The 17723-nt window shown below is 41.5% G+C and overlaps 1 protein-coding gene across 1 annotated transcript; it reads left to right on the plus strand.

The window, feature by feature from the left end:
* The first annotated feature begins 531 nt into the window (after positions 1 to 531).
* LOC146968601 (uncharacterized) lies at positions 532 to 8165 on the plus strand. Its single transcript, XM_085759283.1, has 10 exons — positions 532 to 648; positions 2074 to 2264; positions 3832 to 3972; positions 4067 to 4205; positions 4348 to 4525; positions 5706 to 5847; positions 6186 to 6349; positions 6479 to 6532; positions 7770 to 7849; positions 8076 to 8165. Exons 1-10 carry the CDS (start codon positions 532 to 534, stop codon positions 8163 to 8165), a joined length of 1296 nt encoding a protein of 431 aa, XP_085615409.1.
* Positions 8166 to 17723: the final 9558 nt, after the last annotated feature.

Consider the following 17723-nt stretch of genomic DNA (forward strand, 5'->3'; position numbering starts at 1 on the left):
TGTCTAGAGCCTTGTATGTTGTGTGTTTCCTCTGTTTGTTTTTTTGTCCAAGTATAGTCTGATGTTCTGAGCCTGTCCTTGTACTGATGTGTCCTTGCTGCCTGGGGTGGGGTGGGGTGGGAAGGGGGATGTCTTTTCCTTCTTGTATTTATTTATTTTTATTTTTATACATATATAATTTCCCTTTTTGCCTTGTTGTTGTTGAGCCCTTTCTGCTCTTGTCCTGTTTTTATGTTTTCCGATGGAAACCAATAAAAAGTAAAAAAAAAAAAAAAAAAGGTTAGTCTCATTTCTGTGGAACAGACAAGTGGTTAAGACAACACCATTCTTTTTAGTCCCTTTTGTCAACATTGAAGACAATCTTTTAACCATTACACAAGATGAATGTTTCCTCATACCAGAATAGCTCTGGTTGTTTGATTGACAACTAAGTGCTAGACAAAAAAACAATGGGTGGTGGAATCGGGGGTTGTTCTTGTACGTGTTGGTATTAAAGAGCTGCCTTTGTGTAGAGAGACTAATCCGTTCACCATGTCGCTCTCTCTGGTGCTGCTGCTGCTTTTCGTTGGCAGCTCCCAGGCTTCTCATTTTCTGGGGACAGTGATGACCTACCATCCAAAAAACACTTTCTCAGATGGATCTGTCCAGGTATGTTTTTATTATGTTTTGTTTGTGTGTTTTTTGTTGTTGTTTTGCTATTAAAATAACTTATTGTAATTTGTAATAACAGTATCTATGTGATGTTACATTATTTAAGGTTTAAAAGTACAGTAAATGTTTTATTTAAAGGGATAGTTCAACATTTTGGCAAATTGGCCCATTGCCATAATCACTATAGTCATAGCAGTAGGTTCATTACCTTTAATTGTAGGTGTAAGCTATTTTCAGTACGGCGGAGCGCAGCAGCTGGCTGCTCAGAGCTACGCTATGGAGGCTAACGGAATTTCTTGGTTTCCCTCATTAAACTCATCAAATTCAACATCCTAAAACTCCACAGCGCTTTTGTAGACAAGTTGTGACCTGCACAACCACCACGCTATGAGATAATGACGGAACGATACGAAACGGAGCCGTTTTCGAGGTAAATACAGGGTAAATACGGAGACTGCTTGCTGAAAAACTGTCCCTGAACGCAACGCGCATCAGCGGTTTTGTATGAATTTACCTCGAAAACGGCTCCGTTTCGTATCGTTCCGTCATTATCTCATAGCGTGGTGGTTGTGCAGGTCACAACTTGTCTACAAAAGCGCTGTGGAGTTTTGGGATGTTGAATTTGATGAGTTTAATGAGGGAAACCAAGAAATTCCGTTAGCCTCCATAGCGTAGCTCTGAGCAGCCAGCTGCTGCGCTCCGCCGTACTGAAAATAGCTTACACCTACAATTAAAGGTAATGAACCTACCGCTATGACTATAGCGATTATGGCAATGGGCCAATTTGCCAAAATGTTGAACTATCCCTTTAAAGTCTACAGTCACTCTATATGCTAAAAAGAAAAGAGCAGTCAGGATAATTATCAGAGATGGTTATAGGGATCATATAAATCTATTGTTTTTACAGTCAAAGTTATTGAAAATGTATTGGTCAATTACAACATATAACTGCCAGGATATATTCAGAGCATGATCAGTCACAGAGGGAACATACGTATAACTTCAGGAGATTGTTTAAGTTCAAGAAGGCCAAAGTGGGAACTACCAGTAAAAGTTTTTGTGTGTCTGTATGTGGTGTAAAACTACTGTGTGAATGATGAGCGCAGAGAAAGTCTAAATATAATTTATGGAGAAAGGGTAGGATTAAATAAGCACTGCTTCTTCTCATTCCTTTTCGAACATGTACAATTGTATTTTTTTTATGACTTGCTTATGTTACTTCATAACATTCTACATATGAACTTACATGTTCTAAAGAAATTCATTCTAATTCAAGAAAAAGAACAATGGGAGATTAAGGTAAAGATGATGAACAAAACAACAGAAGCAAACAAAGGAGAACATAGAATCATTTGATTAATGGAGGTCTTGAATATCAGCAGGATAAAAAAAAAAAAGCATGTCTTCACTGTTTTACTACAGGTGGTGGTTCGCTACAAGTCAAACTTTGATAATTGTCAACATAGGCTAATTTGGAGTTGCCACAGTGGCGTTTGTGGGACTGAGAGTTTGATAGTGACTAATGTTGACATGGAAAACACTAATGGCGTGTGGTGTCAGACTGAGACAAAGTCCACTCGGCTGGTCCCCAGCAACGCTCCTTTTCAACTCAGGTAAGGGCATCACGAATCTGCAAAATGTCGTAATGCTTTCCATCTAATCTGAAAATTCAATTGTTATTGTATTCTATTTGCTTGTTCCTTTTTTTGTCTTTGATTAATGTGACAGTGTGTTGAAACTTTATGTGCTGTCATTCTTGGCCAGGTCTCTCTTGCAAAAGAGATCTTGGATCTCAATGGGACAAACCTGGTTAAATAAAGGTTACAATAATAATAACTAGAAAATTTCCTCTCGGGAAATTTTGAATGGGCCACGGGAGCTACTGCGGGTTGTGCCATCTCTGTCAACATGGGAATCAAACCCACGATCTTAAGGTCAAGACAGAGCTGATCAGACAGACACATGATCATCTTTCTATAAGCACTGATATGGAGGAGCTGTAACCACATTAGGTTACCTGTGTGTGTGTGTGTGTGTGTGGATTGTTTATGAAGTTAACGAGCTCTGGCCTGAGGATCAAAGAGGTTACCACGGCGATAGAGGCCCCCGCAGGCTGAGACAGACAGAAACGTGGAGAAAAAGAGCGATTTTCTGCCTCTGCACCGGTCTCACATTTAGGCTTCGCGTGACAAAACGGTAACTCCTATCAGAACAAAACACAGATCACATTGCTCTAAGGACTTCCTGAAAATTTCGGTACGATTTGGTGTTTCTACAGTAAATATTTTGGAGAGGATGGCAGTTTTTAAACATCAGGCCGTTCTGCTTCTCTCAGAAAATATTTGTATTGGAGTCAATGAGGAGCAGGGACAGACGTGGCCGCACTCAGAGGCTGATTCTGTCAATTCTGTAAGTCTCTCTGATATTTTGAGCAGATGATGAGATCGAGGATGAGCTCGTCTACAAACGTGGCGGAAATTATGTGTGTAAAAAAGTCTGGAGTTTTTCTGGCCTCTCTCCCACTCTAACCGATGATGTCACCCGCTCTGACACGAACATTCCGTCCAATACACACCCATTATAATCTCATAATTTCTCCAAAAATGATCATGGTCATTGAACAGGGATTGATCAAAAACTATATGACCTATCAAAACGTGGAGTAATACGCCAATACACAAGACTTGTGTCTACTTTTTAAAGTTTAAATTGAGTCTCTAGGTGAAAGTATGCCTGAGCAGTAGAGTTTGTTAAACTCCAATGATTGGTCTTTTTTGCTCTTTTTTTCCCGCCCGTCCCATTGACTTTAATGCAAAATTTTGCGCAATTCGTACACTGTTGAGAAAAGTAATAGCACACCGATCCTGATCGAACCGCACGTTTTGATATATAATTTGTCCCCGAAAAAGCGTCCGGAAGATGAAGGAGAATAATAAGAAAAAAATCCACACAATAACAGTAGTGCCCGGGCGGGACCAGTGCCCGGTGCGATTGCCCGTGGCCCTAATAATCTATTGTGTGATGAGGCTGAAAAAGGAGTAATTTTAGAATTTAACATTGAATATTCAAATCGAAAATGTTCTAAATAAGATATAGCATCCAGATGATTAATGCCAATGATCAATGCTGCACTGCTGCAGGCACAGAATAACTGATATCATCTGTGACCTTTGACCAAAGAGCGAATGGTGGTAACTGGATCAGTAACACCAAAAATAACATCGTATCATGGAGAGCTGTGACTACGGTTGAACTGAGAAACCGGTCAGACACCAGCAAAGCCAACACATCGCCACAGACTACCATCATACCTGCTGTGAGGTAAGCCTCCTCCCTGTTTGTCAGTAATCATACATCCATATTTACATGGGGAGTAATGAAGAGGGTTACACATTTGTTCCTGTGTTCCTCTCAGAGTTCCTTCAAACTGTCAGAGAGATTTCAACCTGTTGGCATTTGACCCTGATGGAGACGAGGTCAGATGCAGATATGGAAGCACACAACTGTCCGAGTGTAACCCCTGCACACCACCGACTGTCCTCAGCCTCACGCCAGTGAGTAACCAGCCTTATAGTGTAGTGGCAGAAGGATTTGAATACATTTCATTCCAAATTAACTGTACCATCTTGCATTTTATCGCCTGGGAGAAAATGTTTGCTCATGTACATACTGTGTTTTTTTTAAATTGTTTTTTAGTCGTGTACGTTGTCATTCAGCCCCACCATGAGCTCAGATGAAGGTCCGTACGTCGTCCAGCTGGTGATGGAGGACTTCCCCAGACAGAACATCACCCTGACTCATACTGACGGTTCACAGGAGGTGAAAACTACAAATGATGCTATCAGCAAGATACCTGTCCAGTTTGTTTTACAGGGTAAGAGCTCATGTTTTCACAGACTGGAGTTTTGCAATTGCTACATTGGCAATTTTACCTTTAAAGGGACATTGTGTAGGAATTCCTCCCATCTAGCGTTGCGGTTGTATATCGCAAGCAACTCAATCGTATTTTTCATGCTGCATTCACGTGAAATTGGGCAGACGGCAGACGGACGACAGCCGCTGCACGTAACGGCATAAACAAGCCTCTATGTAAACAAGTGGTCCGTCAGCATGAGGCAAAACAATACACGTGACAATATGTTGTCATGGCAATGTCGTATTGTTTACCTGACCCACGTTTTACCGGCTTTCTCTCGACTTCTGTGACTAAAATGACATCTGGTTTGTTAGCGACGGCCGTCTGCCCGACTGCAGGTGAATGCAGCATCAGTGTAACGCTCCATTCCTCCTCACTGCGTTACCGCGGTGACTTTTCACAGACGCCACCTCCACCTGAGCCGACAGCTCCGGTGTCTCCGCTGAGTTTCCGTGGTTTCCTACCGTCACGCTGCCACTGAACGTAAAAACATGGAGACACCACATGGCAGCAGCACCGAGCTTACCCGCTCCATGTAGATATGAATGATATGAACGGCTCATTCAGAGCTGAAAGGAACACTTCAGTTTGTTGATGGGGGGGATTACTGATTAATGAAAAACATACTTTTGAACGAAGTAATCGATTTTCCTGAATAGATAATTGTAAAAAGTTACACATTGTCCATTTAAGAGGTGGAAATGTGAGCGTACTGTCAAACTTTATTCTTTTACTCACTAACAGCTGTCCAGTTCGGGAAAGTAATCCTAATATTAACTCCTGACTGTCATGACTTTTCTTCTGCTACAGTTAGCAGTCTAACCAGCTAGCTGCGGCTCGTCTTGTCACTTTATAGAATTGAATATTCTAAATGCTAAGTGCTGCTCAGAGACCTTATTATAACTTCTTGTGCTAAAACAGTGACCAAAGTTCTTGTCGAATGACAATCACCACCAGCTGTGCTCGACAATGTACCCCAAAGTAAACCTGTGAAAACCCAGTAAAATGAGCCCTGTATTTTTTAACAGCTGCACGTGTCACATGGTTGAACAACATTTGAAACTTACTCCCCTCAGGCGTTCATGGTACGAATATTTCTGCTGCCCTCATGGACGTTTCGTTTTCCTTGTTGTTCAAGTGGATCCAGCGGCACCGTCCTGCACAGATGGAGACTATCTGCCCAGGTTCCTCTGTCCAACCCCAGCCCACAGGACTCAGCTGTACGCCCCTGTGGGTCAGTCCCTGGAAATCAGTATCAAGGCCCAGGCAAACTCCTCCAAGTAAGTTAAAAGAAAACCAGCAGTTTTAGAAACAGTATGTTGAATATAGCCGCAGACGCTTTCAGGCCCAAGAGAAAACATGGAAGACTTTCTACAATGCATTGTGTCACAAGTGTTGGTGGTAGGTTGTTGAGCTAGTTGTAGCATAACAAGCTCAGATTTTTTGCCATGTTGTTAGACCACAAATGCAAAAACAACAAATATATCCCCACCCTCTTTAACAAGAAAACAAGATTCCAAAGAAATCTGAGTCATCAAACGTTCTCTTGTTTAGGAAAAACCTGCACTGCACCATTTGTTGACAGGTAACAAGATCTTGCTCTCCTTGTTTTTCCAAGTATCAGTGAGCTGCTGTTCAGTGGGCCGTCCAACATGAGCGAGAGCACACCTGCAGCAGAAGAGTACATCCTGCGTTGGACACCTTTACAAAACGAGGAAGGAGAGAGCCATCCTGTCTGCTTTGTCATTCAGTCATCCAACATGTCAGTCTCTTGTCCAATAAGTTAAACCCTAAAGAAACCTCTGTAGAGGCACTTAAACTAGACTAAAAATCTATCTGAACTAATTCTGTTGACCTTATGAAAAACAGTTACTAACTAAGTTCCTGTGTTGGTTTGTTACCTCAGGACAGACAGCAGGAAGTATCACTCGGAGCTTCGATGTGTCGTTGTGACAGTTGGAGAGGGTCGGTCCAGTCTTGACTTGTCTTAATCGTGATTCATCTCAATCCACAGCTTTGATGATGTTAAGGATCAATGTTTGACTTTGATTCCTGTTCACAGCCCCAATAACAACTGCAACTACGATTGCAACTACAACCGCACCAGCTACAACTACAACCACACTAACTACAACTACAACCTCTCCACCAACAACTACAACCATACCAACTACAACTACAACCACACCAACTACAACTACAACCACACCAACTACAACTACAACGACTCCACCAACAACTACAACCACACCAACTACAACTACAACGACTCCACCAACAACTACAACCACACCAACTACAACTACAACCACACCAACTACAACTACAACCACACCAACTACAACTACAACCACTCCACCAACAACTACAACCACACCAACTACAACTACAACCACTCCACCAACAACTACAACCACACCAACTACAACTACAACCACTCCACCAACAACTACAACCACACTAACTACAACTACAACCACTCCAACCACAACTACAACCACTCCACCGACTACAACTACAACTACAACCACTCCACCAACAACTACAACCATACCAACTACAACTATAACCACACCAACTACAACTATAACCACTCCAACCACAACTACAACCACTCCACCGACTACAACTACAACTACAACTACAACCACTCCACCAACAACTACAACCATACCAACTACAACTATAACCACTCCACCAACAACTACAACCATACCAACTACAACTACAACCATACCAACTACAACTATAACCACTCCACCAACAACTACAACCATACCAACTACAACTACAACCATACCAACTACAACTATAACCACTCCACCAACAACTACAACCATACCAACTACAACTACAACCATACCAACTACAACTACAACCACTCCACCAACAACTACAACCACTCCACCGACTACAACTACAACCACACCAACTACAACTACAACCACCCCACCAACAACTACAACCACTCCACCGACTACAACTACAACCACACCAACTACAACTACAGCCACTCCAACTACAACCACTCCACCAACAACTACAACCATACCAACAACAACTACAACCACTGTAAACAGCACAGATCAGAGTGAGTATCAAATCCTACTCAGTCATGTGTTGATGGATGTTCAGTATATAAAAGAAAACCACATTGTGACACACTGGCCTGCTGTATAATGCTGAGTCATTGTTCATCTAGTTGTCTTGGGTCTGAGAATAAGAATCACCTCTTCAGTTCCACTATCTGATGACGACATCAGGAACACTGTCATACAACAAGTGAGTTTCTTCTTATCTAATATTGTTAGATAGCTGTACCTGCTGCAACTAGTTGTGCAACATATGAAACATAACACAGTCATATTCAATTACTGTCTGCCTCCACCTCTATGAATACCTCTCATTATTCAGAAGTATCATGCAGTGATGTTGCCAGTTCTTTTCATGCCCATCATATCTCAGTACACTAAATCAATCACATTATGATTTTTATTTCCTTCTCCAGCTGAAAGAGGAACTGGTAAAACAAGGCCTGTCACCTGACAGCACCCTGCGCCTCTTGAGCTTTACTTCCCTCAACACGACTGTGACATAGACCCCTGGTGACTCACTTTGAAAGTCTGTCTGCCAGAGCTTACAGACTCTTTTCTGCTGGAGAGATCAACAAGACAGGGCTGTCCCCTAAGTCCAATCTTATTTGCGATTTTTATTGAGCCATTGGCACAATGGATTAGACAGAACAACAAAATCACTGGTATAAACATGGCAGCAGGTGAACAAAAGCTGGCCCTTTTTGCGGATGACGTGCTTGTTAGCCTTTCAAATCCAATAGAATCTCTGCCAGCGTTGATGTCTGTTTTAGATGAGTACGGGTCATACTCAGGCTATAAATTAAATACAAAAAAAACCCAGGTCCTTAGTTTTCAATTTGATCCCCCTCAAAGTCTCCGCTCCATTTACCATCTAGACTGGGACAAAAGTTCTATAAAATACCTGGGAATTCTCCTTCCCCTAGATATATCAAAAATAGAAGAAATTAAAGCAGATATCAGTGGCACGGCCGTTTCGGCTAATGCTGTGTTCAAGGCAGGCTTTTGAAACCGTAAGTTACAGCTTCAAGTCACAACTACGACTTGGTAGCGTTCCAGGTAACCCGTTGCTCGTGTTTTTACCGTCCTGTTGTCTGTGAAAGGTCCTTTTAACGGCCACTCGTAACTTCCGACCCGTGAACTCGTACCAGATCGAACTGGTATGACTTCACAGGAAGGAAAAACACAAAGTACGAGTTTCCTTGAACGCACCATGAGTTAGCAGCCCCCGCCCTTGTCAGGCATCAATTGGTCCTCGTGCTACGTCACCACATTCACACGCATCCCTTGGCTGCACACACAGCCCTTCATGCCGTTCTCTCCCCTCATTGGATAACACTTGTATCCCACAAGGAAAATTTTCTCCTCGGGTTACAGCAGAGCAGAGTGACGGAGAGACTCGTGTTTAGGCTGAAATACTTCATGTAAGTGATTGCTGACGGAAAATAGGACTATTTAGGACTTATATTAACAAAAACATTCCACTGATATCTGCTTTAACTATGGCCCTCTTAAAAAAGAAATTATAGCAGATATCAACAGATGGAACTTAATCCCTTATTTAAATATCAGTTCTCGTATAGATTCGGTCAAAATGAACATTTTACCAAGACTTTTATATTTGTTTCACTCTATACCAATTGGGAAACCAGAATTATATTTTCGAGAGTGGGATAAAATTCTTTCCAGATTTATATGGGCAGGGAAGAAGCCAAGAATAAAATATAAAACTCTACAATTACCAAAAGAGAAAGGTGGTCTAGCCCTCCCCTGTTTGTCAAATTATTATAGAGCAGCTCAAATTAGGCCATTAGTGGGATGGTGTACACGAAATTATAGCTCAAAATGGAAAGAAATAGAAATGGCAATGGGAAAGGGGCCACCAGTTAATAATTTAGTTGGAGATCCTTCATTAATTAACCTCCTCCCAGACCCCCATAACCCATGGATATCTGGCTCTTTGACAACATGGGGTGAAGTTATAAAAAAATATAATCTGAAGAGAGGAGCCGAAATGTTTAAATGGTTTGCATATGATCCAGATTTTGTGCCGAAAAACTATGACACAAGGTTCAAAAACTGGACAGAAAATGGACTTACAGCCTACTGCACACTCTTTGATCAGGATAAGGTTTTGAGCTTCCAGGACTGGAGGACAGGAAAAATTTGGTTTGCACAATCAAGATCACTTCAGATATTTACAAATTAAGGACTTTATGAGCAAGAAATTCCCAAGCGATGTTACTACAGGAAGGGATGAAATTCTTACAATTTTTCAAAGAGCCTACAAGAATGTCACCCTCCAAAAGATAATATCTAAGTTATACTCCGCTCTTCAAAATCTTAAAAGTGATCATACTTTGGACATTAAGGAAAGATGGGAAGCAGAGGGAGGCTTCACAGTCTCTCAAGAAGATTGGGACAGGACCTGCAGACAACAGTGGTCAGTGACAAGCTCCCCCTCCTGGAGGGAATTCGGTTGGAAAAATGTCACTCGATTCTTTCGTACTCCTGCACAAAAGACCAACTATTCAAATCAGACTGCCTGTTGGAGATCCTGTGGGAATACTTCAGCAAACCATTTCCATATCTTCTGGAACTGTCCCTCTGTGACTCCATTTTGGAGAGAGATTATTGGAGTCCTGGAGGATGTTTTCAAAAGGAAGATGTTTTTAAATTTCAAAGTCATATACCTATGTGATCTGGATGGACTTGATCTTCCAAAGAGAGACAAATACCTTCTGAGAGTGTTGCTAGTGGGGTGTAAAAAGGCTCTGACCAGAAAGTGGTTTAAAAAAGACAAACCAACAATTAATGAATGGATTGATATCATTTATAATATATATGTTATGGAGAGAATTACATTCAAACTCAAAAACCAATATGATATTTTTGAAGAGAACTGGTTGAAATGGCTCAGCTACGTGTCAACTGTAAGACCTGATTTCATATAGATCATAAAGATAAGGCTAAACTCTTGATTAAGAAATGTTTTGCTCCATATCCTCAAGAAACATCCTTTTATGTATGATGTGTTTATGCCTGACTCGGATGCTCCGCTTAATGAACAAATCCTCCCCTTGTCATGTTACGTTTTGTTAACCTGTGTGTTTTTGTGCCCTGTTGGCACATTTTGTATGTGTATTAAAAAAAACAATAAAAAGTAAATTTAAAAAAAAAAGAAAGTCTGTCTGCCAGTACAGTTTTAACAGGACACATCCCTTCCCTCCTTGACAAGTCACACAGAAACTACCCAGCCTGTTCTACCCAACCATGTTCCCCAGACAAAAGCCAAATGTGGTAAATGGCAAGGCATACATACATCTGTGACTGGGCCAGATTAAAACTATGATCGGTTTGAATGCAACTGATTTTTAATAGTGTTTGGTCATCTTATATGTTTTGTGCTGTTGTTGTTTTTCTGAGTGTGTTTCCTGTCTCCTGTTTCCGTCTGGTCTGCTCAGACCAGATGTATAGTTAGTCCATTAATCTTATGTTTCTGTGACACTGAGACACTTTATATTACAACCTAATTACAAGAATGAAATCTACACATTTTATTCTTTTGTCAAAATGTTCTGTGTCAACATTGCGTCCCTTAATGATTCAAGACCCAGCTTCAATTCAAGCACTAATAATTTCTCAAAAACCTCAAGTTTATTTCCAAAGCACATGCACAAATATCCGAACAACGCTGCTTGCCACATTGTCTTGATGAGACAAGACAGGAGATGGACATCGCCATGCCAACAAAGATGACAGAAATGGCAGATGTGGTGTTGAGCCAGCTGCTAGAGACAGTAACCTGCTGCTGCCACAAGAGGGAAGTAAATTACAAGGTGCTAAGAGGCAGCAGAGCCTTTATAAAGAGGGATTTTTCCTCCATTTCTTATTGAGCACCCAAGCTCTGTTTACCATCTGATATCAAACTGTTGATTATTTTATCCACACATTTTCCTTTAAATTAAATTATGATAGGATTCCTTATTGTAAAATGTCAATTTGATTTGATGGTAACGCCAAATTAAAAAACACTGCAGCTCTTGTAGAGAACCGGTGTCCAGAGTAGGTTGTGTTGGTTCCTTCAGGCTTCTTTTATCAGCTCTGGGGCAATATGATTCAATTACAGCACCCCCCCTGAAGAGGATCAGTAACCTCTAATTGATTTGATGGAAGATGCAGGTGGCTGTCATTTCTAACAAAGCATCACATGAAAGCGGATTAGTCGTTCAATGGAAAGGAAGTGACATTTCAATGTGACACTTAAAGGTATAATATGTAGGAATTACCCCCATCTAGCGGTGCAGTTGCATATCGGAACGTATTCTTGATGTTGCATTCACGTGAAATTGGGCAGATGTCAGACAACAGACGCTACACAGTGGTGACAGTTTTAACTGGCACTACCTTGAAAACTTTCTCCCAGAGCCGACAGCTCCGGTGAGTTTCTGTGGTTACCTGCAGTCATGCTGCCACTGAACGTGAAAAATGGCGATGCAACATGGTAGTCTCGGTTCGGTGTGTCCCTGACTTATGTATTCGTAACAACTTGTAACAACTCATTCTAAGGTACAAGAAAGCTTTCATTTGCATGTGGGTGTGATTCGACTTCACTGAAATACGTATATTTATGAAAGCAATATTTGATATTTTCTAATAAAAAAACAAATAAGTTACACACTGGGGCTCTAAAGTTTAGAAAGCATGAATACATTTTACAGTGTCACCTGATGGAAAACCAGAGAAAACAAAGAAGTAACAATTTAAAAACATATATAAAATTATAATTCTAACTAGTATATTCTATATTACAGATCAGCTGTGCATATCCCTATAACATATACAATATGGAACTCAATATCATGTCACCGAATAAGGTCAAGGACTCATCTGAATCTACCAAATCTCCCACTAAACCCCCAACCTCTGCCAGTGTAGGTAAAACCTCTGCAGTTTCCTCCTCGCGGTCTCTTGAAACCCCTTCCTCCTCTGGTCAGAAAACACAACAGAGCAAAACAAGATCTCCAGTCCAAGCATCTAATATGTCATCCTCAATTAGGACTCGATCGTCTTCTGCTGTCTGCTGCATGCGAAAGGGAAAAGGTGGTATCACTTGCAGCTGTCAAGGTGTCTAAAGAGAGTCATCCTCATCAAGAGGCAAGGGCCACAGCAAGTGCAGTGGAAAAGACTTACCACAAGGTGTCAGCAGAGGCCATTGCTGCAAAAACTGTTGAGTCAGAGACAGAAATAGAAACGCCATCAGAGATGCATCCACCTGCACAGGAACAAGGGTTAGAACTGAGTCAAGTCCAGATTTTGGAGATTGGTTTTAGAGACTTTTTTTTTTTTTTAAAGAAACATTGAAGCTAAATCTTTAATTTCATGAACATATTTTGTAGTAAAATCTGCAAAAAAAAAAAATGTGACTGTTTAATGAGACAAATACATGAACTGCATTAAATGTATTTGTCTAATGATCTTATTCCAAAAGCACAATGGAAACATCAGGACACTGAATTTCTTTATATAAAACCCAAGAAGAAAACAGTATGTAGGGGAGAGTGGGGCAATGTGAGACACCCCCTGTATCTAGAAAACGAAACACATTTTTGGTCATGTGACCATTATGTTTTCAAGCCCCTTCCATTTCCCCATGGCCATGAAGGAGAGGACCTCATGATGCTGTAGAAAGCATGTTTTTTTTCACAAAAATGTTATTTTTGCATGTAAAAGTAAATTTTCTTGCTGTCAACTTAATCAACTGTTGTGCCAAAGCAAATTGATTCACGTAGAAAAACTTATATGATACATGATGATGAACTACCAACACATAAAACCATGTGATGATGCTGGCTGAAAATTAGCCTGAATTTCTAAGAGAGGTCGTTTTTTCTAAAATGGGGGTGTTGGGGTAAAGTGAGACAAATGCTGCGGGGTAAAGTGAGACCATGGATGTATTATAATAAATCCATGAGTGAGACACGTGACCACACCACACACAAAGATTCACACTAGAATCTCATCCCCCAAGCCAGAAATCTTGATCAAACATGATCTGTAGCCATGCTATACTCTCAGTCAGCTCGCTTATTTATTAGTTAATTAACTCAATTTTAGTCACATTCCACTTTGTTGGCTCCCCCCACACACAAGAGGACTTTTGATCGAAATGGTCACAATTGTTGGGTCCTACAATCTGACCCCCAGACTATCTAACTGGTTCTATCTGTCATTTGAATGTTAATTAAAACATTTTGTGTTGTATTTGAGTTTGTTCTTGAGTCACTTTGTGTTTAGAAAAAAAAAGTGCTTAATTGACCAATCCCCATGATTCTGTTACTAGTCCGACATTAGTTTTGGGAAGTGTGGTTGTCAAGCTAGCTGTCAGGACTCTAACTGTTACAACATGTGTTGTTATGGTAGTTTCAGAGTGGAAAAAGTAAGTGGATCAGTTTACCCCCTTGATTTCTCTAGTCTGTCTCAGTTTACCCCTAAGCTGGGGTAAAGTGAGACGCAAGACCATTTTTTAAAAACAATCATATTTTCACTGCCCTTCGTTCTAAATACATTCTGATAATTTCCATTACTAGGAAACATCCTGAATTAATGGGAAATGTGTACATTTTACTGATAAATCATTTTAGCTCGCTTAGAGGGGAGCAAATGTAAAAAATGTCTCACTTTACCCCACTCTCCCCTACACAAAAGAAACGGAAATGTATTTTTCCACATTTGAAATGCAGAGGTAATTCTTTCTTTGATGGTAAGTGAAACCACCAAATTACTTGAGAACAGGAAGGAAAACTGCTGCATGTATCACCTGTCACCCACCAGCACACACCTGCAAACAGAACCAAGGATCCACCCATGAGTCAACCTGTCAGACACAAAATGTTTCCTTGTTCTTTGTTTGTTAGCCGACTGTGAGGAAGCTTTAGTAAAATAACATTTGAGACAAGACAATGCTTAAAGGCAACTTTTCATGTTCATTCAGGACATTATTGGGCTTGATCTTCTGCATCAGTGACCAAACTTACAACATTTGCAGCATCAAAGAATTGTTGCATTAATTTTGAAAAAACCATACCAGTCAAAGCAAATACAAAACGCATAAAAAGCAAACATTTGTTCTGTAATTTTTGAGCAACAAACCCGACAACCATGTAGCCGCCACTATTCGTGACCTGTAGCTAGTGTATGTTGCACTTGCTCTTGACTCGTAATAAGGATTTTGAGGTTTCTGAAGGGGCCTCTCAGTGGCCCCTGCCAGAGCTGGAGGCAGGCAGGTGAACATAACCGTAATAATAATAGTAATAGCATGCTTCACAGCCGACAGAGACTGTCTAGTCAGTTTTTGGAAGAAACCATTGATGTCCTTGATGAAGGAGTAAGATAAGACGGATGGTTTCTACCCTCTGTTTACAGGGGCGCACTCACACTAGGGCCAGTTGTTCTGTACCGTGATGAAGCCCGAATGCCCCCCCTCCCCTGTCCCCTGGTGGCCCGCACTCACACTACCTCGAACCCAAGCGTGCTCATTAAGCATGGTTGCCTCCGACACAAACGTCATCACGCTCTGACTGCAGAAAGAATGGCGCTTTTTAACTGTTTGACCGGTTGTCATGGTTATCTTGAAGTTTAATCAAAGCGATGTTTAAGACGCGACGTAATCGTTAAGTGACTGTTGTTTACACGCGGTTGCAGACACGTGGTGGAGAACGAGCCCGCAGCATTAGGGTGCACTCACACTCGGCAATCGTACCGTGCCCAAGCATGTTTGCCGCCTAAAGTCCGGATTCTATTGGTAGTGTGAGTGCGAGTGTTCCGTGCTTGAGTACGGTACACTTCCCTGGCCCGGCACGGTTGGGAGAGGTGTGCTTGGGCACGGTATGCTTGGCCAGGAATGCGCACAAGCACGTAATGCGCTTCGGGTTCGTTCTCCACCACGTGTCTTCAACCGCATGTAAACAACCGTCACTTAACGATTACGTCGCGTCATGCGTATGTCAACACTGCTAGCTAACATCGCTTTGAATAAACTTCAAGATAACCATGACAACCAGTCAAACAGTTAAAAAGCGCCGTTCTTTCTGCAGTCAGAGCGCATCCGCTGTGTTGGTATATCAACGTGATGACATATGTGTCGGAGGCAACCGTGCTTGAGCACGCTTGGGTTCGAGGCAGTGTGAGTGTGGGCCACCGGGGGACAGGGGAGGGGGGGCATTCAGGCTTCAGCACAGCACGGATCAACTGGCCCTAGTTTGAGTGCGCCCTTACTGTGCGCATTCCTGGCCAAGCGTACCGTGCCGGGCCAGGGAAGTGTACCATACTCAAGCACGTGTGGCAAGGTGAAGAGGGCCCGGGCGGGGATTGAACCCACACCTCCCGGGTAAGAGTCACGCGCGCTTGCCAGTCACCCAAAGGGACATCCCCTTGGCCAAGTAGCCAGGGCACATGATCAATTGGAGGCATAGTGACAGGACCACCACGTCACATCTCTCCCCCTCTTTTCACAAGCACGTCCTCGTGCTTCCGCGCAGGCTGCCACACATTAGGAATCCATGGACCCACCCCTAGTACTACATGGATCCTGCCAACAACGCCAGAATGTGGCAAGGTGAAGAGGGCCCGGGCGGGGACTTGGCACTTGGCCAAAGGGACATCCCCTTGGCCAAGTAGCCAGGGCACATGATCAATTGGAGGCATAGTGACAGGACCACCACTGTCACACACGGAACACTTGCACTCACACTAGCAATAGAATCCGGACTTTAGGGGGCAAACATGCTTGGGTACGGTACGATTGCCTAGTGTGAGTGCGTCCTACATTACATCTGTGGAACACAAGTGGTTTCAACAACTACATTCTTTTTAGTCTTTGTTGCCATTGATCATATCTTTTTTGCACAAAACATTTCCTCATACCAGAACAGCTCTGGTTGTTTGATTGGCAACTAAGTGCTGGACACAAAAACAGTGGGTGGTGGAATCAGAGATTGTTCTTGTACGTGTTGGTATTAAACAGCTGTCTTTGTGTAGAGAGACTACTCCGTTCACCATGTCGCTCCCTCTCCTGCTGCTGCTTTTCGTTGGCAGCTCCCAGGCTTCTCATTTTCTGGGGACAGTGATGACCTACTATCCAAAAAACACTTACTCAGATGGATCTGTCCAGGTATGTTCTATTATGTTATATTTTATTTTTGATTTGTTGCAATAAAATAACAATTTTAACAACAGTTATTGTAATTTGTAATAGGAGTATCTCTGTGATGATGTACAGTAGATTGTGTATTTAAAGCCTACAATCTCTCTTTATTAAAAAAGAGCAGTCAGGATAATTATCGGAGCTGGTTTAGGGATCATACAAATCTATTGTTTTTACAGTCAAAGTTATTGAAATTTTATGCGTATAATACAATATCTAACATCATATTTAGAACATGTTCAGTCACAGAGAGGGAAATATAACTTCAGGGGATTGTTTGATTTCAAGAAGGCCAAAGTGAGAACTACCGGAAGTTTTTGTGTTTCTGTATGTGCAGTTTGAATGATGCAGCGGAGAAAGTGCAAAAAACGAATTCTTAAGAGGTACAGCGATGAAGGTGTCTAATGGGACTGAGTGCTCACATTTTCTTGACTTGCCTTTCTATTTTTCTTTTGTAAACACTGCAACACTAGATATGTTCTAGTGTATGAATGTAAACATATAGAAATAACCATATAGAAGGCTAATATTGCTCCATATTGCTCCATACAGCAAGTGTCTCTTCTCCTAGGTGCCAGCTGGTGCAGGATGAATAGAAGTTGAATAATTCTGATTGTTCAGAAATATAGATCTCTCATGAAGGATATAATAGCCATAAATGATTTCAGTCATGTTAAATGGATAAATAAATGTAAGTCTAACTTTTATGTGTCTGTCTTTACGGAAGCTGGATAAATGATTTATAGAGAAAGGCCGGGATTAAATAAGCACTGCTTCTTCTCACTCCTTTTTGAATATGTACAACAAATTAATTGATTATGTTTTGACAATCTTAGATTTTTGTTATGACTTATGTTAC

This window comes from Trachurus japonicus, chromosome 18 (assembly GCF_045865225.1).
Source record: "Trachurus japonicus isolate A0001 chromosome 18, Traja_1.0".
NCBI classification, from domain to species: Eukaryota; Metazoa; Chordata; class Actinopteri; order Carangiformes; family Carangidae; genus Trachurus; species Trachurus japonicus.